The sequence below is a fragment of the Neovison vison genome, chromosome 11 (assembly GCF_020171115.1).
Source record: "Neovison vison isolate M4711 chromosome 11, ASM_NN_V1, whole genome shotgun sequence".
Lineage (NCBI taxonomy): Eukaryota > Metazoa > Chordata > Mammalia > Carnivora > Mustelidae > Neogale > Neogale vison.
In genome coordinates this window covers 124,750,576-124,774,779 of record NC_058101.1, presented here as the reverse complement: position 1 = coordinate 124,774,779, position 24,204 = coordinate 124,750,576, and the positions used below count along the sequence as shown (strand labels likewise).

The 24,204-nt window shown below is 41.2% G+C and overlaps 1 protein-coding gene across 1 annotated transcript in view; it reads left to right on the top strand.

Annotated features, from left to right (window-relative positions):
* Positions 1 to 24,204, top strand: part of DCHS2 (dachsous cadherin-related 2) — a 261,399-nt gene that overhangs the window by 122,440 nt on the left and 114,755 nt on the right. The window contains exon 2 of the mRNA XM_044224647.1: positions 7,387 to 7,578. Within this exon, the coding sequence (XP_044080582.1) occupies positions 7,387 to 7,578 (192 nt within the window). The remainder of the gene's footprint in view (positions 1 to 7,386; positions 7,579 to 24,204) is intronic.

Genomic DNA, 24,204 nt, shown 5'->3' with positions numbered 1-24,204 from the left:
TTTTCAGGGGAGGGTGGGGCAATGAGTAGTAGGATTAGTGGTTTCTTAATCCCATTCTTCAATCAAGGCAATAAAAACATGTTTTAGAACAGTAAGGGTTTTTTTTTTTTCCTTTTTCCTGAAACTTGAAAATAGATACTTAGTTTATTCATCCAACAGTTCTATCAGCTTCTCTGAAAATACATTTTAAAAGGTGAATAAAAAGTACAGTTCTGTTTCCAACATCTGAATAGTTCCACATGTTTTAAAATATTTTTTTTTCCTTTGCCAGTTTTAGCATTTTGGATTTTATTCTATGACGATATAGCTTTGTTAATAGACTGTGTTTTACTCATTGAAAAATCATTCCTCAGTAAGAGTTTGATGGAGTTATAAAATATCTTGTTCTTTTGCTGTTGCTGTTGTTGAGTTTTTATTCCATAATCATAAACTTAACTCTGCAATCCAGCAAGACTTGGAATGGGAAGAGGAAAACAGGGAACCCACAAGAACTGCATTGTGAATGAGAAGATCATAGGAAGTTATAAGCAGACAGAGGGATGAGGGATGTTTTCCTGAGCAACAGAAGGAATGGCCTGATGGCTAAAATAAAATGCAAGTCAGATTTACTGGTTGTCCATGCTGGGCAATGGTGATCTCCTTTCTGGTCTTGCCATTCCTAGACCCAGAGCATTCCACAGTTTCCATAGTTTTCATGCACTCTTTTTCACTTTGCCATCTAACCTTACAGTATCAGCATTCTTGGGAACCATTTGTACTGGGCCTAGCATTTGCCATGGACAAGGTGCTGGGTCCTGTATAATTGAGGATGAAATTGTCATCATCAAATTTCTCCCTCCAGTGGACTTGTTGCCAGTGCCATTATGGCATTTGGAGTCTCCATCCTGCCACATAAATTCCGCAATAACTTTTTATAAAACAGGAACCTTTATAACCAAATCCCTTCTTCCCAGTGCTCAGAACATGAAAGCTATCTGCTGTCTTTGAGAGTCTGTCTGGAAACAGCCCTCAGGGGATGGGGCGGAAGAGCTCACTGGTGATGGTGATGTCAGAGAATGTGGTGGATTTGAGCATGGTTGACCAGTGTGGTGTAGCCCCAAGAGGTAGTGATGGTATCTGCAAAGCTATCTTATCCTTGTTCTTTCATTCTTTTTAGTTATAATTCCAGTATAGTTAATAAACAGTGTTATGTTAGTTTCAGGTGTACAATATAGTGATTCAACAATTGTATACATTATCAGTGCTCATCCATGATAAGTGTATTCTTCATCCTCTTCACCTAGTTCATCCATTTCCCCACTCACATCCCATCTGGTAACCACTACTTTGTCCTCTATAATTAAGAGTCTCTTTTATGGCCTGAGTCTTTTTTTTTTTTTTCCCTTTCTTTGTTTTGGTTTTTAAATCTACATATGAGTGAATTCATGTTATTTGTCTTTCTCTGACTGACTTATTTCACATAGCATTATATTCTCTAGATCCAGCCATGTTGTTGCAAATGACAAGATTTCATTCTTTTTTATGGTGGAGTAATATTTTATTGTGTTTCATTCACCACATTTTTTTTTATCAATATATCCGTTGATGGATACTTGGGTTGCTTCCATAATTTGGCTATTGTAAGTAATGCTGTAATAAACATGGAGATGCATATATCTTTTTGCATTAGTGTTTTTATATTCTTTGGGTAAATACTAGTACTGGAATTACTGGATCATATGGTAATTCTATTTTTAATAGAATAACCAACCTCCATATTGTTTTCCACAGTGGCTGCACCAGTATACCTTCTCATCAACAGTGCATAAGGATTCCTTTTCTTCACATCCTCACCAACACTGTTTTTTTTTGTTGTTGTTGTTTGTTTGATTTTAGTCATTCTGACAGATCGGAGGTGATATCTCATAGTTGTTTTGTTTTGTATATCTGTAATGATGAGTGATGTTGAGAATCTTTTCATTCTTGTTCTTATGACTTGTTTTCCCAAGGTCAAAATAGAGAGAATTATCACGAAAACTATTTCTAAAACATGCTTGCATTTTATGGACAATAATAGATTGATTAATTCATGCAACAGATATTTACAGCATCCTCACTATGAGCCAGGCACTAGCATTATGGGTGCTGGACATATGCCAAGGAGCTCTGGAGATAAATCCCAGTAGGAGATATAAACAAATAAATAAAAATATATAATGCAGTGTAAAATAGAGGTAAATACTCTGAAGATAAACAGGTAAAAGAAAAGAGTATAGCAGAAGTGAGGATGACACTCTTGGGTAGCGTGATTAGGAAAGGTCTCTGTAATTAGGTGGTCTTTGCAGAGACTTGAAAGAAATGAGGAAGCAAGTCATGTAAGCTGATAGGTTCTAGGACTATCAAGGAGCCCTGTATATGCAGAAAGGAGTGAGTTAGAAAGTAGTGGGAGATAAGTTCAGAGAAGTAGCCAGGATCAAATTAAAGGGTCTGATTTTACTGAGGTGATGATTAGAAGCTGTTGGGAGATCCTGAGCAGGAGAATGACATGATTTGAGGTCCTCTGAGTTGTATCTCTATGGCTGCCTTTACAAAAAATGGATGGTGAAGCCATCACTAAGGACACTGGGAGAATAGCATATTTGGGTAGGTAGCAAGAGTTCTGTTTGGACAGGCTACATTGGAAGTGCCTGTTAGCCACATGAGAGGTGATGTCTAGTTAGTAGTAGGATGATGCATGAATCTGGAACACCAGACAAAGATAGCAATACTGGGGGAACATATGTTGATTTAGTACTGTGGGCCTGAGTGAGATCACTCAGGAGTATATTAATTCCCTAGGGCTTCCATAACTAATAACCATCAATTCCCTGGCTTAAAATAACAGAAATTATTACTCATAATTCTGGAAGCTAGAAGTCCAAAGTCCTACAGGGCCTTTCTCCTTCCCTTTGTCTCTTCTAGCCTCTAAGTCTTGTTGGTGTTCCCTGGTTTGTGACCCCTCACTCTACTCTCTGACTCTCTCTTCTAAGGGCACTTGTTTTTGGATTGAAGTCTCATCTGGATAATCCATGACAAACTGCTCTCAAAATCCTTGACCTAATGACGTTTTACAATATAAGGCAAGATTCACTCTTTTATCATATAAGGCAATATCCACAAGTTCCAGGGATTAGGATTTGGAGCTGTCTTTTGGGGAGCACCATTCACTCGTCACAGGCAATGGCATGTGGACTGAAAAGAGAAGTCGTCTGAAAACTAAGCTGTGGGGCATGAGAGCATTCAGAGGCTGGGAAGAGAACTCAGAGCAAGTGAAGAAAACTAAAAGGAGGTCAGTGGGGTGTAGGAGGAGCAGGAGAGTCAGAGCCTGGTGTCTGGGGAGGAAGTATTTCAATAAGGAGACAATTTGCATATGGAAAGCTGTTGGGTTGTGTAGGAAATAAGGATGGAGCCTTGATGGTGAGACTTGGTTAAGACCCAAGTCATTGGTTAACTTCCAGAATTGTATTCAGAGAGTGGCATACTTGCATCTGTTGTGGTCCTCAGTGCTGAAACCGGCTTCCACTGGAATATTCTAATCTTGTTTTCACTGTGTGATCAGTGGATGGCCAAGCACATAGAATTTAAAGTTATTTTGTAATTTCTTTTTCTTTCTTCTATTTGAAGTTATGTTTGTGATTGTGTTGTGTCAACGGTTTGATTTCTTCAAACAAACTTATATGCTCATGGTAGAAATTTTGGAAATCACAGAAAGAAAAAAAATTAAGATGGGTTATTTCATTTTAAATTTCATGTAAATAAGCCATTTTTTTTGGCAACCATTTTTTTTGTAGGACTTTCTTGTTTGCTTATTTTTTTGACTGGGCTTTGAGGTTTTTCTAGAAGCATCATTGAATTCAGGGATATGATTTCCTGGGAGCAGGTAAAGGATAAGATTGTTCACAGTGTGTTGCCCTATGACTTGGGGTTGACTATTGGGTTTGGGGGTACCAAGGCGAATGGCTGGGTATTAACTCCAGCAAAGCTGTCAAGGAGTTGAAATGGAGACCTTCCCAGGAAAACTGAATGGGAGGAAATCAGAGAGAGGAAGACAAGCTATGAGAGACTCTGGACCCCAGGAAACAAACTGAGGGTTACAGAAGGGAGGGAGGTGGGGGGATGGGTAACTGGGTGATGGGCATTAAGGAGAGTACGTGTTGTGATGAGCACTGGGTGTTACACACAATTAATGAATTGCTGAACACTGCATCAAAAACTAATGATGTACTATATGCCGGCCAACTGAACATAATATAAAGAAATTAAAAATAAATAAATAAATGAAAGGACAGCCTCCCAAATAGAGGTGTCTGTGCTGGTGAATGAAGTGCAGATAGGTCCATCCCATTTATAGAACATCCAAACAACATGTATTCAAGAGCCAGTGTTCTCAATTTGTCTCCCAGATAGGGAGGCGGGGATTTTTTTTTTTTTCTTTTTTTAGTTTCAAAAGCTAATAAAGGAATTAGGTGAATCCTAATAGCACGTTAATATTTTCATTTTTATAATGTCTGTATTAAATTTGTGAGAGATCAGGGCACCTGGATGGCTCAGTCATTAAGTGGCTGCCTTCAGCTCAGGTCATGATCCCGGGGTCCTGGGATCGAGCCTGGCATTGGGCTCCCTGCTCAGTGGGGAGCCACTCCCCCTATTTGTGTTTCTGCTCTCGCTGACTTTCTCTCTGTCAAATAAATAAATAATAAAGAAATCTTTTAAAAAAATTGTGAGAGATCAGAATAAAGGAGAGCAACTCTGACTTGAAGTAAGTTTAGAGGAAAAATCACCAGATTCATCTCAGTCTAAAACAGGTAGATTGAGGGTAAGATGAAGAACACAGGGACATCATCGAGAGTGCTAGAATGTGACTTTTTCAGTAGATTCAGGAATAATCTTCCTGAGATCTCCTCTGGATCCCAAAATTAGCACCAAAAGATGGCGATAATAGACTCTGACCAGCTGTTTGTTTGATTTAAGCAGCTATCTCTGAAGAAAAGGCACAGTGAGCTTACTTACTAATCAGATTTCCTCTTGAAGATCTGTGAAAATTTCCCTATTTTCTCTTATTTAAATTGCCTATTATGTATAAATTAATGAATATTGGAAAATATAGGCCTCATAAAGATGCCAAATTAATTACTGGTGTTAAAGACCAAATACTAGTAGGGGGAATGTATTGTTCTAGAATACTAGGTCAGTATTTTTAGGGAGTTGAGTAAAAAACAGGGAGGAATACATTCTTGTTTTATGATTCTGAATCCTAGAATCTGAGCTGCTGACATAAATTGAGATCAGTACTCTTATCCCACTTTTGACTTTTTCTGTTTTGCCTGCCAAAAGTCCAGATGAGAAAAAGGTCTCAAAAGTGGAAATAAGGAGGCTCATTTTATATAAGCCAGATTACTTGTTAATATATGCCATTAAAGGCTGAGAATGAGTCTTAGAAATTAAAGTTCATTGTATTTATCTTCCAATCAAGCCAAAATTACTGAGAATACCAGATGTTTTTAGAAAATATATTTGGTGTCTTTGGGAACTGGAGGCTACTAAATCATTAACAGCTGCCAAAATGGAACAGACCAAATGTACTTGGAATTTAGTTCTTTTGTAGTTGGGAAGTTTGTGGATTTCCTGGTTCAGCCCATCTAATGAGAAGAATAACTTGCAAACATGTTAGCTGGTTGCACAGAATAAATAATATTGCCAGAGAATACGAGATAGATGGGAGTGAAGAGAAATTTATAAGACTGTGTCATCGGTTGAAGACAATGGCAATTAAGGAGAAAAATAATAGTGCCCATTGTTGTGTTCCATCAGATGCAGTGGTTCTCAGTCTAGGCACAGTTGACATTTTGGGCCAGATCATTATGTGTTGTAGGGTTTGTCCTGTGTATTATAGGACAATGAGCAGCAACTCTGATTTCCACCCCCGGATGCCACAGTACCCTCTCCCCACATGTGACATTGCCAAATGTCCTGGTGGGGGCAGACTTGACCCTGATTGAGAACCACTGTGTCAAACTGCATGAAGAACCCCCAAAGCCACATTCCAGTTATATGCTCAAGATAAAACAGAACGAGTGGGAAGGCTTATTGAGAACATTGGTTGTTGAATATGTTATTGGTATGAGGTTTTATTTGGGAAGCAAACAATGAAGGTGTAATTACTTCCTGTACACTGTACTGATAATAAGAGATCACTTTTTTTCCAACCTGGAGCTAAATGTTGTCCAAATGCCCTGATTTGAGTCCCAGTTTTGATATGCCTATGTGATCTTTGGCGCGTTACTTAAGCTCTCTGAGCCTGACTTTTCTGGTCTGTAAAATGGAGTTCATTATCGTTATCGTATAAATCTTTACATATACTTACACTTCTTCTCGTTTTTCTTTCTACCTTTTTTGAATTAATCTTCCCTTACAATGTTTCTTTTATTTTAAGTGTTATATATATGTTTGCTGTTACTATTAATTCGGTTAAAAAATCAAGAGGGCTTTACCAACTATGCCTATGAACTCAAAATGTTTTGAGTTCAATATAGATTGTTGTTTTTCTCACTGTGTATTCCTACAGTTAGTATAAATAAAATGCCTTCATATTCCACTTACTTCATCTTTTTTACCAGGCACAGGACCACAACTAATGTAAGTAGTATTTATGGTCAAAGAGAAAGACGTCCTTACCTCTGGGCACTTAGAGCTCCATGTCAGTGTTGGGCAAAGCAGAGCGTGGGCTGCATTTCATTCCCATGGACCCACTGGGCAAGGTGCTTCTGTGCCCTGGTCAGTGAGCATGGCCGTGCAGGGTCCTGATGGAGGCATTATTCCTGCAAGGAAACCTGGCTTAGAAACTCAAGTCTCCTTCTCCAGGGTGAATTCTTTCAGCTGGATTGGGTTACTAGTAATCACGCCACTTACTGCCTCGATTTCTCTGCCTTCACTTACTGTTCTGAAGGGTGGGGTGTTGAGCCCATCACTTGAAAAGTCTGAGTATGAGAGGGAATCCAAAGATATGCAGTCAAACTGTTAGCACAGGGATGTTTTTGAAGCCTTGAATTTGGATGGGATCACTTAGGCATAGTGAGAGGAATAAGAAGACAAAGGAGAGACCTGAATCTCAGGCAACTCAGACTTCCAAGATCACATGAAAATATAGGAATTGGCAAAGGAGACTGAGCAGAACTCAGACAAGGAGGAGGAAAGTGAGGGTGAGCTGTCACAGATGGTAAAAGGAGAGAGTTAAAACCAAAGCCTGTAATTTGTGAATCAATGGCTGTAGGGTAACCCGGTTGTACAAATCATGATAATAATTCATGACCAACTGAAAAGTAATGTTAACATTTCCATTCCCTTGCCGACCAACCTCTTGTCTCGTAGGTTAAAGCTTCTGATGCAGATGCCGGACTCTATGGCTTTGTGGAGTATTCTCTTTATGATGGATTCCAAAGCTATGATGCATCTCCTGCATTCCGAATCGACCCACATGATGGGCAAATCTGCGTTTCTCAAGATATTGATAGGGAAAGGGATCCAGCAACCTATGACCTCTTGGTGAAAGCTATGGATGGGGTAAGTGTTCATGCATGAAATCTCAAACATACTCAACAGTGAACCACTGTGTACATATCAGAGAGTACCACCGATTATCAATTAACCAATCCTGGCTCGTAAATCACTACCTCTTTCCTTTGCAAATGCCAGACATTATTACAGATCATTTCATCCATAAATAGTTCAATAATATCTATAACAGATAATTACTTTTTAAAAACATGACTACAATAAATCAATGATAATTCTTTAATAAAATCTAATATCTAGTCCATTTAAAATTTCCTGGATTTTCTAAAAATGTCTTTTTAAAAATTTTTTAAATTTAATTTTATTTTTTTCAGTGTTCCAAGATTCATTGTTTATGGACCACACCCAGTGCTCCGTGTAATTCGTGTCCTCCTTAATACCCACCACAAGGCTCCCCCAGCCCCCCATCCCTGCCTCTCCAAAACCCTTAGTTTGTTTCTCAGAGTCCACAGTCTTTCATGGTTTGTCTCCCCCTCTGATTTCCCCCAACTCACTACTTCTCTCCATCACTTAAAAATGTCTTTTAAAAGGTGACTTAATTGAATTAAGATCCAAATGAGTTCAAAATTGATTTTATTGCAATATCCCTTCAGTTTTGGGCCATAACAGTCATCTTCCCTCTTACCCCCCACCCCTACCATGTCTTACCTTTTCTCTGATGGTATTTGGTTTTGGAAGAAATAAAATTTTTTGCTCTGTAAATGTTCCACCTTTTGAATGTGGCTGATTACATCCTTGGGATTCATTTAATGCCCTCTTTTATCATATTTCCTATGAACTGATGTTCTGAGCCAGAAACCAGATTAGTTTTGGGTTAGGTGGTACTGTGTGTTTCTTACTGTATCGCCAGACACACACCATTATTCCATTACGGGGTACAATGTGGTGAAATTTGAATTCTGTTATTCCTTTTGCATTTATTATCTGGAATTCTTTAACTAAGAATGTTCTCTCATCAACTATTTGATTATCCTGAAATACAGTTCATAGAGGGGGGAGGCAGGATAATGCTCGATTCATTCTATTTTAACAGTTTTTAGAATAACAAGTTGATACATTTAATCTCTCCTAAGGGTATAATTATAAAAAATTATAATTTTTTTAATGTGATTATAAATTCTTGGAATTTTGTATATTTGATGTATTTCATACATTGCTGACATTATTCTCTCTGATGTTCATACTCACCCATCTTAGGTCAGTAATAGCACCTTCAATTTGACTTTTATGACTTTTTTTGGTAAACGTTTAAATTGGCATATAAAATGTATGCATCAAGATGCACAAATTATAGTACAATTTAGCGGATTTTTGCAAAACAAACACATGCATGGAACCAGGTGAAGAAACATTACCAGAACCCTGGAAGGCCCGCTCTTGGCCTCTTGCTCATCCCTTGCCCCCTGCCTTTCAGGTTAATCCCTATTGACCTTCTTTTTTTAAGATTGTATTTATTTCCTTGAGAGAGAGCATGCAAGAGTACATGAGCTGGGGGAGGGGCAGAGGGAGGAGGAGAAGCAGGCTCCCCACCGAGAAAGAAGGGAGCGGATGCAGGGCTTGATCCTGGGACCCTGGGATCCTGACCTGAGCCAAAGGTAGACACTTAACTGACTGAGACACCCAGGCATCCCCATCACTATTGAGTTATAACAATATCATTTGCCTGCTTTTAAACTTCTAGCAAATAGAGCTATACACTATGTATTTTTATTGTTTCTTCTGTCAAACATTATTTCTAAGAATCATACATGCTGCTGTGTATAGCAATCATTCGTTCATTCTCATTCGTTCATAGTATTCTTTTATTGGAATTTGTGATAATTTTTCATCTATTCTATAATTGATGGCATACATTTTAGGCTGTTACAAAAAGTGTTTCTGTTAACATTCTTATACATGTAATTTGTTGAACAAATCAAGCATTTCTTTTTTTGTAAAAGATTTTATTTATTCATTTATTCCCATTCATTTATTTATTTATAGAGCAGGAGCAGTGAAAGGGAAGGGGGAGGGAGAAAGAATCTCAAGCAGACTCCTTGCTGAGCATGGAGCCCAATGTAAGGCTTGATTCCAGGACCCGGAGATCATGACCTGAGGCAAAATCAAGAGCTAGCTGCTTAAATGACTGAGCCACCAAGGCCCCAAGCATTCTATTTATATGTATATTGAGTATATATTTAGGAGTGAAATTGCTAGACCTTAAGAAAGCCAAACAACTTTTCAAATGGTTGTACCAATTTATACTCACACCAACAACACGGTATGAGAATTTCATTTGCTCCACATCCTCCCAACAATTGGTATTTAATGTCATTTTAATTATAGCAGTCCTGGTACCTAGTCAGTGGTGTATCACATTGCAGTTTTACTTCACATTTCCTTGAGGACTGATGAATGGAGCACTGTTTCGTATGTTTATTGGCTGTTTGTAGAAATGGTTTTGTGAAGTGTCCGTTCAGTTCTTTACCCATTTTCTATTGTATTGTTGGGTTCTTTTCTTGTTGATTTGTACGAATTCTTATATTTTTGACACTAAAGCCCTTTGTTGTATATACTTAACTGTGTATCCTTCTTCCATTCTGTGGCTTGCCTTTTTATTCACCTACTGGTGTCTTTTGAGGACCAGAATTCTAATAAAACTTGTTAATTCTAATAAAACTTAGTTTATTAATTGTTTCTATTTCTAGCAAATTTAGAGGTATTGACTATCCTTTTTAGAAGTTTATTTAGAAGTAATTTGCTTACCTTAGAGACATGTGGTGTTACCTTACATTTTCTTCTGAAAACTTTTTTGTTTAACCTTTCATACTCATTTTTTTCTATCTAGTGGGAGGAAGGCTTGTTATTTCTTTTTTTCTGATATGGATTCCTGTCGCCCTCGGCCCGCAAGAACGACAACCAGCCTGGCATGGTGTTAATGCTTCGTCTCCTTATTTCGACAACTTTCTTAGCTTATATGTGTCAGGGTGACCAATAAGGGGCCAAACAATGGGGAGAGCCAATGAGAGTCCTGTTATTATACTGATTAAATTTGAAACAGCCAATGACTATGTCCTCCTTCAGGTGGGCTTCACCAGAAAGTTCGGTGTTTACTTGCAGCATATTTTGCTGGCAGTGAGCCAAGCGCCATCTTGTAATGGCGGGGACTTTCCCGGCCGGAGGCGGTCCCCGACATCTCCCCCTTTTTTGTTTTATGGCGGAGATCGTGCCTGTCTTAGGTTGTCAGTAGCAGAAAACATCCTTACCCGTCATCAGACACAAGATATCGATGATCTCTGTCCTGTCTTAGGTTGGTATGTTTCTCTACTGATCTTACCCGTCTTTGACTACCGATCTAGCATGCTTAGCCACATCTGGGGAGATGCCCCAGCCTCTATTGACATAAGGGCTTGTACTATAGCTCGGCTCTGCTCTCGCTGCTGTGTTCTCCACTGGCGAACTTTTCTGAATAGAAGCAGAATGCCAATAAGAAGGAGGACAAGAAGACCAATTGTGCCAGCCCATTGTTTGGTAAACTGGAACATATTGCTGAATGTTTGAAATAGCTCTGGGAGGGAAGTTGGTTGCACACGCGTACTCGTGTGAAATTTTGAAAATCGTCAGAAAATCGTCAGACTAAGCACCCTGCAAATACTGGGAGAGCTGTCGGGAGACATTCTGTAAGTTACTCATATTAGTATAGGCTATGGGAGTTACACAAATTGCCGGGAAGGGTGCTATACATCCCAGTCCCAATAGGGCCCCCAATATGTCCACTTGTTCTTGAACCAAATCCCCTCTCTGGTTGACTATCAGGATTCCTGCTTGCAGATGTGCATTGATCTGAGTCTGTGTTCGAAGGGCAGCCACCTTTCCTGCTGCAAGGGTGTTCACAGCTTCCGCAGTGGGTCTAGTTGCAGCAAGCGAGACTGCTGCTGCCATGGCAGCTGCTGTAGATATAGCCAATGCTCTCACAATGGCGGCTGTGATACCAAAGTCTCTCTTCTTTCTGGATAGCACCATCGGTAACTTGTCCTCTGGAATGAAAACTGGGATAGGAGTAGGGATATGCATAATCACAGCCAGCTTGAAGGCCGTGACATTCCAGCACTGGGAAAGATAGCAATTCTTAGTGCAATTCAACATATCATTCAGCCTGCTAGCATTTGTTACGAGGAAAAGGAACGGTGGCGAGAAGCATATGGGAGTGGGCTGGTAAGTAATATTATTGGGACAAGACACATTAACTGTTGTCTCAAAGGTACCAGAGTCATTTTGTTTATAAGAACAGTTGAGGAATTTGCCACCATTTAACATGGACACTGCTGAGATATCAGTACATGCTCCTAACAAGTCACAGACCTGCCATGCATCAAAGGGAGAGAGGGGAATATGAGAAAAGAATTAGTCACTGGTAAAGGATATAGCCATGCTTTAACCACTGCTCACAGCTCTCTGGCTTGAGTCTGCCGCAGGAGGTGTAGCATCCCCAGCGTTATCATCAGCATCTTCAGCATCATGACTGGTGTTCGGAGGCAAGGCTGCACGCACCAGCCGCTCTGGGATCCAAATTGGAGCCTCTTTTTCCTGTGGAAAAACACATACAGACCCCCTACTCCATACTAACACTGGATCTGGTCCATTCCACTTTCCTGTGAGGATGTCCTTCCAAAGTACTAAAGGCTTAGGGGGAGCAGCAGCAGCACTTGCATGTCTGTCTGCAGCTGATTTACCTGTTTTATCCAACGTTAAAAAATTCAAAATAAAGAGAATGGTGTTGAGCTTATCTTTAGGGGACCTGAAGGTGTCCCCTATTCCCCCTTTTTGTTTATAAAGCGCATTTTTTATTGTAAGATGCGCGCGCTCCACAATACTCTGTCCTTGTGGGTTATAGGGTATTCCATGTATCAAGTGAATGTCAAGTTGTTGTAGGAAGGCTTTAAAGGGTTGTGAGGTGTAGGCTGGACCATTATCTGTCTTTAACTGGCGTGGCTTTCCCCATGCCGCGAAAGCCTGTAGGCAATGGGCGATAACATCTCTGGATTTTTCCCCCGTATGCACTGAGGCAAAAATTATTCCAGAGCAGGTATCTACAGAGACATGAACATATCTTAACTTTCCAAATTCTGAAACATGTGTGACATCCATTTGCCATATATGATTAGGTAACAGACCCTTAGGATTAACCCCCAAAGACGGTGTAGGTAGTAAAGTCACGCAGTTTCTGCAGGAGACTACTATGTCCCGTGCCTGTGCTTTTGTTATGTTAAATTTGAGGCGAAGAGTTAAAGCATTCACATGGAACAGCTTATGATAATGTCTCGCCTGTTGCACCGGGTCCTCAATGGCAAAGACAAATTCTCCTCTGGTTAAGGAGTCTGCTAACCGATTACCTTGTGTCAGGGGGCCTGGTAAGGTTGTATGAGCTCTTATGTGGCCAACATAAAATGGAACCTTCCTGTCCCAAACTAATGTTTGGATTTCTTGTAATGCCTTAGAGATAGTAGACCTGGCATTAATAGAACCCACATTTTCAATGATAGAGACAGCTTGCACCACATATCTACTATCTGATAAAAGGTTGAAGGGTTCTTGATGAAACATTTGAAATGCTTTTATCACTGTGAGCAGCTCGGTTTCCTGGGGAGAGGAGCTTTGAAATAGGAAAGTCCAACTCTCTTCTTTGGTAACTATAGCTCCTACTCCTTGCTTAGATCCATCAGTGAATATAAGCCTTACATTACTGAGGGGTTTATGGTGAGTGATCCTAGGGTATATGATTGGATTGGATAAACTGAACTGTAGCCATGGATGTGATGGGTAGTGGTTATCAAATTGAGCACATGTTATAGTTATCAAAATGGCCCAGTCATCATCACAGGCTGCTAGGCACTTTATTTGTTCCTGCGTATATGGTGTTATTATAGTATCTGGTTGTTTACCAAACGCTGCTATACTAAGTTTAATCCCTTTAAGTATAATTTGCGCAACGGCGCTTGGGTACCAAGGCAAGACCTTCCTTGGAGAGTGGGCCAAACTAACCCATGATATGGGGCCAGATTGCCAAAAAACTGCAGTGGGAGCTCGTTTTTCGGCAAGGACACAAAATAGCAAAGGTTTGGAATAGTCAATTCTGTCTATCTGAGCAGCTTCTAGCCTTTTCTGGATCAAACTGATGGCTGCTTTTGCCCCCTCAGTCAACTGACGAGGAGAGGTGAGGTTAGGGTCTCCTTTAAGTGTCTCAAATAAGGGTGACAATTCCTGATCAGTGAGTTTTAGGTAGGGCCTGATCCAATTGATATCTCCTAACAATTTTTGAAAATCATTTAATGTGTTTAGGTGATCTGTCCGCAGGGTTATCTTTAAAGGTCTGACTTTAGTATTCTCTAACCTAGTTCCCAAATACTCTTTAATGGGCGTCATTTGGACCTTTTCTGGTGCTATGTGTAATCCGAATCTCTCAAAATGTTTGAAAAGAAAGGAAAGGGCCTTCTCAATATACTGTTCTTCTTTATGGCACAGCAAAATATCATCCATATAATGATACACAATGAGTGGGGGAAATTGTGTTCTCACCTCCTTTAGGGCTTGATCTACATATAATTGGCACATTGTAGGGCTGTTGGCCATGCCCTGAGGCAATACCACCCATTCATAGCGTTGATCCGGACTAGAATGATTAATGGTAGGTACTGTGAAAGCAAAACATTGGGTGTCCTCGGGGTGCAATGGGATGGAAAAGAAACAATCTTTAACATCGATTACCACAGAGGGCCAACCAGAGGGCAGGGCTGAGACTAAAGGCAGCCCCAGCTGTACTGCTCCCATGGCCACCACCCTTTCATTAACAGCTCGTAAGTCATGTAACAATCGCCACTTCCCGGACTTCTTTTTAATCACAAAAATAGGCGTATTCCATGGTGATGTGGAGGGCCGAATATGCCCGGCGGCAAGTTGCTCTTTTACCAATGTGTGGGCAGCTTCACATTTTTCTTTAGGCAGGGGCCACTGAGAAACCCACACGGGTTTACTGTTTTTCCATTGAATTTTTAGAGGTTCAGTGGCCCCTAAGAAAAACCCAGCCCCGGCCCACCTATTCTTATAGGTTCAGGAGTGCCCTGCAGCTGTTTCCCTAGGCCTCCCGTTCCAGGATAACCAGACTTAGTCACTAAGGCTTGAGCTTCCTCACTATAGAATAATTCTGTAGTCAACTTCAGGTTCATTTGGGCCAAAACATCCCGTCCCCACAATGAAATGGGAATTTTAAGGACATATGGCTGCACAAGTCCATGGTGGCCTTCATCATCCTTCCATGGCAGTGTAGCTGCACTGCACATGGGGCTATGAGCAATCCTTAATCCTCGAAGTGTTTGATCAGCCTTTTGCACAGGCCAATCCTTAGGCCAATCAGCTTCATTGATGATACTGCGATCCGCTCCAGTGTCCAATAAGCCTATGAATTTCTTGCCTCTTATCCAAAGAGAGTAAAGGGGTCTATTTTCCATGCCTAGCGTGACGCATGCTAGAGGAGCTCCAGATGAACCGAGCCCCTTTTGTTCCCGCGTAACCTCATGGCTTCCAAAAAGCTTGTGACAACTAGGCAATACCAGGATCTGAGCTATCTTATCACCTGGACTAATAGCTGTAATTCCACGTGGGGAAGATACCAGGATTTTCACTGTTCCTTTATAATCAGCATCTATAACTCCAGGGTGAACAATGAGTCCTGATAACGCCGTGGAGCTCCGTCCTAGCAAGAGGCCCACGGTGTCCTCAGGTAATGGACCCTTAAAATCTGATTCGACTACCTGGGTCCCCATCTCTGGAGTCAATATGAGTCTGGTGGTGGCACGGATGTCCAATCCTGCACTCCCTGTTGTGGCTCGCCTTGGCTCGTCGGCGGATAATGCGAGCGAGCCACCTGTTGGAGCACCCCATACATTTGAGGGCCCTGGGGTGTGGGGCCCCCCTTCCCGTTTTTTGACCCTCTTGGAAGCAGAGAGTTTCCTCGTATATCCCTTATTGAGCGACATTTATTTGCCCAGTGGGCACCTCTCCCACATCTTGGGCAGATACCTGGTTTTTTAGGCTCTTGATAAGACACCTTTATCTCTGGGCACTCACGCTTAAGGTGTCCTGGCTCCTTGCAGTAATAACAAACTCCAGGAGTATCCCTATGTTTATATTGTTGAGCTCCCTGTAATCCTTGTAAACCTTGAGTGATAGCTGCAGCCATAACCTGCCCTTGAATAACACTGTCATTGATATCCCTGCAAACTTTAATATATGTACTCAAGTCTTTGCTTTTCCAAGGTCTGATGGCTTCTTTACACCACTTATTAGCTTGCTCATAAGCCAGCTGTTTTATCAATGGCATGGCTGCCTCTACCTCCCCAAATATTCAACCAGCTGTTTGCATCAGCCTTGCTACAAAATCAGCATATGCCTCATTTGGTCCTTGTATTACCTTAGACAGCTGACCCTGTAAATCCCCACTGCCTTGAATGGTTTTCCATGCTTTAGTGGCCGCCGCAGCTATTTGCAGATACACTGCAGGGTTGTATTGTATTTGGGCCTGCTTTCCCATGTACGGTCCCATTCCCATTAACATTTCTAGGTCCCACTGAGGATTTCCAGCCGCTGCATTACGGCGGGCAGTGTCCTGTGAGTATTCTTGCCAGGCTGTTTTCCATACTAGATATTGCCCTCCTGACAAGGTTGCGCGGGCTAGATTGCCCCAGTCTTCAGGGACTAAGTTCATTCCCGCTATGGTCTCCAACAAAGATACTGTAAAGGCTGCCTGAGGGCCATACTGCATGACTGCTTCCTTTAATTGCTTAACTAGTTTAAAATCAAGAGGCTGATGATACCGCTGGTTGTTTTGGTCCTCTAAAACCGGAAAGGCAGAGGTCAGGTCATGATCTCTCCAGCTCGAAGCCCTGCCACTACCGCATGTGGTGCAGCAGCTACAAGCTCCTTGGCACGCCATAGGATTATACGGCGGAGGGGCACTAGGCGTTGCTGGAGTCGACAGTTTCAACTGTTCAAACTTGGAGTACATTTTACGGTCTAACTTTTCCCCTGACATTTCTTCTTCCTCTTCACTAGAACTACCCCCCTCTGAGGCACAAGAAGACCACTCTTTAGATACTTCAGATCCCATTATGAACACAAAGACAACAGACGCAGACGTTAAAGACACTAACCAACACATTGACTTTTTACACGCATATACTTCAGTCGACCTTTACTCCCCGCTTTACCGCGGAAGAAAATCCCAGCTCTATGGCTGCCCGCTTCTTATTGCGGTCTTGTACAAGATTCCCACCACTTTAATCGTATTCCCTTAAGAAAATCCCGGCTCTATGGCCGCCCGCTTCTTATTGTGGTCTTGTACAAGATTGCCACCACTTTAATTGTGGTTCCTTCACCGCTTACCTGCGGTTTTTCTCCTTGCAAGGTTTACTTACTCTTTAACTATTCCCGGGTCTCGGCACCATTTGTCGCCCTCGGCCCGCAAGAACCACAACCAGCCTGGCATGGTGTTAATGCTTCGTCTCCTTATTTCGACAACTTTCTTAGCTTATATGTGTCAGGGTGACCAATAAGGGGCCAAACAATGGGGAGAGCCAATGAGAGTCCTGTTATTATACTGATTAAATTTGAAACAGCCAATGACTATGTCCTCCTTCAGGTGGGCTTCACCAGAAAGTTCGGTGTTTACTTGCAGCATATTTTGCTGGCAGTGAGCCAAGCGCCATCTTGTAATGGCGGGGACTTTCCCGGCCGGAGGCGGTCCCCGACAGATTCCAAGATGACTATTCTCTCATCACTGCTTTTGTTATAAATCATGTGCTGATGTATGTGTACATCCATTTCTGGACACCCTATTTTTGACTGTTTGTCTACCACTGTACTAGTGCCAGCCTCTCTTAATTGTTTAAGCTCTATAGTAGGTCATGATATTGTATAATCTTTCAGCTTTGTCCTTCATTTTCAAGACTGCCTTGGCTATTCCTGGCTATTCCATTTACATTTCCAAGTACATTTCAGAAACAGCTTGTTCAATTTTCTTTCTGTTACAGGACAGATAACCTACTATAGACACACTATTCTGAATTTTTCTTTTTTTGTTTATTTTGGAGACTTTCCTTGTTTCTGTTTTTATCTGCTTACTACTCCTTTGTTGGGTACTGCTAACACCTCTCTGATGTACTTTCTCTTCTGAAAGTAATAGGCAGATCCACCTACTTAAGACACGAGTTGGTGGGGAAAATGAATCTAAATATATTTACCACATGTAAGCATGTAGAAACTACCATGAAAATGAGGTCATTTATATTTTGTAAAACTAACATGATCTGAATAGATTTCTATCAACCCCTGACCATGTGGTTTTAGGAATTCTTGCTTCTTTGTAAGAAAAGATGTAGGAAACAAAAAGAGGAATAAATAGAGGAATTTAGGTTAATTCAAATCTACATGATTATTTAAAGCTCAATCTATACACACACAAACATTAACGCAAGACTTCAGAAATATATTTTCCTTTTTTTTTTTTTTTTTTTTTAGAGAGAGAGAGAGAGTGTGTGTGTGTGTGCATGCACATACACACAAGCAAACTAGGGAGAGTGGCAGAGGGAGAGAGAGAGAGAGAGAGAGAGAATCTTATGCAGGCTTCACACTCAGCATGGAGCCCAATGGGAAGCTTGATTCTATGAACCTGAGATCACAACCTGAGCCAAAATCAAGAGTCAGACACTTAACCCACCAAGCCACCCAGATGCCCCCCAGAAATATGTTCTTCATAGATCTTGAGATAATCATAAAAGTCCATTGTAGAAGTGAATAACCAGTTTAAATCCAATTCTGCAGCAGTTGAGCATCTGTCTCTAATTAGTTGGTTTCAGATGATCTTGTAAAAGTGTATAAAGAAATTATCTTAATAGAAGTAAAATCATTTAATGCCGGAAATTTTTTATCCCCCAAAGCAGTGCAATTAATTAGGATTATTGGCAGTGGAATAAAAAAAGTCAACTCAGATATTTAATTTAAACCTCCTTGCTTTTGTCTGTTTTCATATTGAACTTACTCTACAGAAATTAAGAAGAATGCTTTCCTTTTCACTCATCTTACCAGACTCTGTTGCAATGTTCATCTTTAACCATGCCATCTCTCCACAACCCTACCAGACTGAACAAAGGGATCCGTTTTTTATTTCCCAGCCAAAAGATACTTTATTTGAAAAGATAACCAAGAAAGTGTTTATAAACAGACTATGGGTAGCTTTTTGCTAATTTTTAAGAAATCATGAGATGATCTCTAGGTTGCTGACTGTAATGGTCTGAATAGTTATATCGCAACCCCCCTCCATTCATATGTTGAAAACCTAATACCCAAAGTGATGATATTAGGAGGTGGGGGCCTTTGGAAGGTGATTAGGTCATGAGGGTGGAGTCCTCATGAATGGGATTAACATTCTTGTAAGAGGCCTCAGGGAGCCCCTTAGCCTTTTCTGCCAGTTGAGGTCACCAGGAGAAGTTGGCAGGCTCCCAGCCTTCACCAGAACTTGGCTGTGCTGCTTGCTACCTGATCTTGGACTTCTAGCCTCCAGAACTGTGAGAAATAAATCTCCATTGTTTGTAAGCCACCCAGTCTATGGTACTTCGTTAGAGCAGCCGTAATGGACTAAGACAATGCATGGGAGTCATAACCTTCTTCTGTTTAAAAACTCGTGTTGTAGAAGAAAAACCCTCTAACAAAGCACAACATATTTCAGTTTCATTTGAACAGAAGCAACTTCCCTGTGGGTACTTCATATTCAAGATCTCACCCTATTGTTCAAGCAGGCCTTGGCACAGACTGGAACTGCTCTGAACCCTGAGTAGTTTGATACTGGTTTCATCCTTATTTAGGGAAGGGCAAGAAAGTGGCTGCCATTGAAAAAAAACAGTTTGCTATACTCACAGATTCCAGGATGGGGTTGGGGTGGGGAGGGCGGTGTATGTCACACTGTGGTGTAGGGATGGGTGTGTGCACAATGGGAAGCACTGGAGTGGGTGAGGAGTCAGAGAGACAGAGAGGGAAAACCATGGGCAGGGGCCTTTATTTTGGTTTCCAAGGGAAGGAATGGGAAAGACAGAACAGACAGACTTAAGATTGGCTAGTTTGAGTACTTTCAACAAGCTCTGGGGCATAGAGGCAGTCTCTAGCTGTCCTGGTGCTTGACCTTTGGGTGATTAGGGCAGGGCAGGTGAATAGTGGCATAGAGTGGTGAAAGCATAGGAAAGGATGTGGGTGGGTTCTGGGCTCCAGATTGGTTGGTTTGCATTTAAAAAGCAAGCCCACTGGAACCTGGGCAATCTTCTAGGACCAGCAAAGCCCAGTGTCAAAGCATTAGAACACGGAAAACAGAAGACATGGCTAATACATTGCCTAGCACAGAGTCTCCTCTTAGAGGGAGGAAGAACTCTTGTACGCTTGAGGCTCTGGCAAAGAATATCTTTGCCTCTACCTTGTTTTACTCAGCGTATTGGAAATAGCACCCAGTGATACTGAGAGAATTCACTATTCAGTTTAACTTTTGTCCCCGCATAGCATCTGAAATCATCAAAGACAGGTTCTGTCATGGCCTGGGCTGTCAGCACTTTGTTGTCTTTGTGTCAGGCCCTGTGTGGTCCCGTTCAGGCGTCACACACCACTGGTCGGTCCTGGGCCAGTGGTGCTCAGACTTGCAGTCAGGGTCCACCAGCGAGTGCTCTTCCTCTTCCTGTTCCTCCCCACTTTCGTCTCTGGCATCCTCCTCCTCCTCCTCTTCATCTCTTCTCACTGCATCTTCTATCTCATCCCTGTCCTCTTCCAAGTTTATCTCCTTTGGGCAGTCTTGAGCTTGTGAATCCACCTGTATTCAAGTCTGCCATTTTTTTTTTTTTCATCCTGTGGGTAATCAAAATAGTAGAAATCATTCAGGATAAACTGGCAGTCCCTTGTTTCAAACATTCCCCCTAAACCATAGAGCAGCTCACACTTCCTGGTCAGCATGGCATAGGTATAGGCACTTGGCTCTGTCAGAAGGCTACTGGCTTCATCAGAACCATTTTCCTCCTTCCTGCTGCCTGAGACAGAGAGCATTTGTTCAGTGCTAATCATTGTCCCATCCTCTGTGACCACCTTTCTGACTACATCCAGGGATTCCTGGGTGCTGGCTTCCTTACATGAGCTTATTATCACTTTCAGGCTGCAAGTTTTGAGTTTTTTGGATTTTTTGTTTTTTGTTTTGCCTCTGTTTTTTCTTTTCTGACCCAGTCCCGTTAGCTGTTCTGCAAGCCAGAGGCTCTCTGTCATCAAAGAAGTCAACTTCCAGACTCTCTTCTTTTTCCTTACTATAAACACCCCCAAAAGTTGTATATTGATTCAGGCCACAGCTACCAATATGCTAGATCTAGGAGTGAGCTATATTCCCCTAGGAATAATCTGAGTCTACACTCTTTCACCTTTTTTTCTGTTCTCAGACTTTAGTGGAGCATATTGGAATGCAGGGTGTGTTTGTCCACATTTGTTGACTGTTTCCAATAGCCTCCATAGATGATTATGCTCTCCTGTGAGATGACAGAAATTTGGCAGCCCAATTTGGGTATGGGCCCTCTTCCTCATGGCATAGCTTGCTCCACGTGAATGTGTCCAGGTTAAAGTCATGCCTGTCATACTGAGAGATGTGATTCCTTGTACCCTCATGGAAAACACCAAAAAGAATTAACTGTGTCTTCCAGGCTACCATCTGATACCCACTCCGACTTGAAGGGTCCCTTATTGATTCGTTTTGGTCCCTGGCCTTGGTTGCCAAATGAAGGACCCAAAGATCTGTGTAGGGAATATGGTCAATTCATCTTCCTCAGGATGATCAGAGAAAAACACATTCAGTGTTGGTGAAGGTAGGGTATGTGCATTTCTACAACCTGAGTGTTTTCAGACACATCTGGAGGTAGGCTATTAGAGCTTCAGGGTCTCCTCCTTCCCCAGTTCTTGGACATTTTCTTCTCCATCTTAGTGGCCTTTTCTCTTTCTTGTCCATCATGTGGGTCTGAAGCCACACAGGGAGCCCCAAAGAGGGAGCTGCTTGTGCAACCTGATTAGAATTGGACCCTCATGGGGGCAGTTCTGGTGATGCATTTTTAAAGACAAACTAGAAAATGTGTCCTCCTTCCTCTACATTGTAAATATTTAACAGTTCACTATTCACTATGTTTGAGCTTAAAATTGTCTCCAACTTTCCTCTGTTTGCTTCAGAATATGCAAGAGCAGGCAACGTATGTGCTTGTGTGAGCATGTGTGAGCATGTGTGTCTACGTGTACTATCCAGTGTGCACTATTTATTCTGTTGCCTGCATGGTCTTTACACATTCCTTCTGTGATGAGCTGTGCATTTCTACAGGGCGAAACCTGAGTGTGTCATAATTATTCTGTGCAGTGTGTACTAGCCACATATGTCCTCAATCAAAAAGGCTGATAACAATGCAGATAACCATCTAGCTTGGATTTGAAGAATAAATGAACTCAGACAAGATATTTTAGGTTCAAGATGTTAGATTGAAGGACATAATGAATTTATTTAAAACAATGAAATGAGTCTTGACAGAAGACCTTTAACTTTACATAATTCCCCTCATAATCTATGGTCTTTCCCTTGATACTGTAAGCTCTTTGGAAGAAAACTGCTGGGAACCCATTTGCTGGTGGTCACTAAGAGATTGCTATCTGTCAATAGAAAATTTTTCTCTTATAAAATACCTAGATGTTCTGGGCTTCTTTGCTGCTGCTCTATTTATCCTTGTGATGACTGTCAATATTTTTTAATGTAATCACCTCTCCTATTCTACTGATATTCTAGTGTTCTGAAATAATCTATTTTTCCTGGTACTGCTGCTGCTGTGTATCTCATAGATAGAAACCATGAGAATGCTATAAAATTGCATAATGGAAACAAATAATTGGATCACATTGGAAAGCAAGTGGTTTTTCACAGTAAAGTGCTATAATCTAATTATTCCATCCTTATCTCTAATTCCTTATTTTCCTTTCCCACTCGTTTTTGCCAAATGACCCTCTTTTTGGTATGTATTTATTAACATTGTATCTCTATTTTTTGTGACATCCAAATTCAGGAGCTGAAATAGATGTCTGAGATAAGTTATTTCAACTCTATATCACCACTCCAGGCTTAGGGGAGGATTGTGTCAGACTAGCAATATAGAAAGTAAATTGAGTTAGTCCTTCACTGCTATATATATTCATGATAAAACTTGGCTATGGAAGTTGTGTTGCACAGTTGGGTGTAATGCAAATAGATCTCTAGAAGCAAACTTGTCCAGTAAAAGCTCACACTCATCTTTCCCCTGCCTTTATTGAAGTTTAATTGATAAATAAAAATTGTATACATTAAGGTGTACAATTATCATGTTTCTTCAGAAAGATTTATTATTTATTCGAGAGAGACAGCACAGGGGAAAGGGGAAGAGGGAGGAGAGAGATAATCTTAAGTAGACTCCCCACTGAGCATAGAGCATGACTTGGGGCTCGATCTCATGACCCTGAGATCATAGCCTGAGCTGAAACCAAGTCAGATGATTAACAGACTGGGCCACCCAGGTACACCAAAGTCATGTTTTGATATATGCACACACTATGAAGTGATTACCACAGTCAAGATAATTAGCATATCCATCACTTTACATAGTAAGTGGTGAGAACCCTTAAGATCTAGTTTCAGCAAATTTCATGTAATACAGTAATATTAGCTATAATCACCACAGCTGTACTTTAGACCTCTAGAGCTTACTCATCCTGCACAACTGAAACTTAGGGTGCATGCATTTTAATTTTACTAGATTATGTTATCTCCCTTTCCAGTATTCAGTTGCTTTTGTCCTATCTTATATTTTACTGATTACCAGCCCTCCTCACCCCAGTTTCAGGAATAAGCTGCTCCCAGTTTCTCCTGTTTTCTAGCTAGATTGTCTGAACTATGTAGTTCAAATGGATTGCCTACCATTTTAAAAAATATACTACCAGGATTAATCAGTAAATGTATTAAATACCACTCTACCTCATTCTTATCACTAGAAGTTTAAGCCTCCTAGCTATCTGCTGTTACCCATATGCTCATCCCCATCCTGTTCTGTTCATACTTTGATTTGATTCAGTCTCCTAACCAACCTGTAGACCCTCCCAAACTATTCTACCATGCCCTCTGGAACTCATGGGCTGTCACTCAGCCAACTCCTTCGTAAACTCAACCTCGTCTCTGACTACTCCTTTATGGTCTTGCCCTGATGAAAACACCCACCCCACAGGATACTGATTCCTTGATTCCTCTCCAGCCTTTCACAGAAAAGCCCATATTCCACTAACCACAAACGGGAAGGGAGCTGTTGGGGTGGGTGCCCACCTAATTAATTGCCCATTGCCACATCCAAATCATTTCTATGCCTTTCTTGGTCGAAAACCAATTCACTTTTGAAGTTTATCTTGTCGGACTATACCATGGACATGCTTTCTTGCTGCTGCCATATTTTAAGACTCCTTGTCAGTTAGGATCTCTACACCTTACAGACTTCCTCTCTGCCACTGTATTTATTG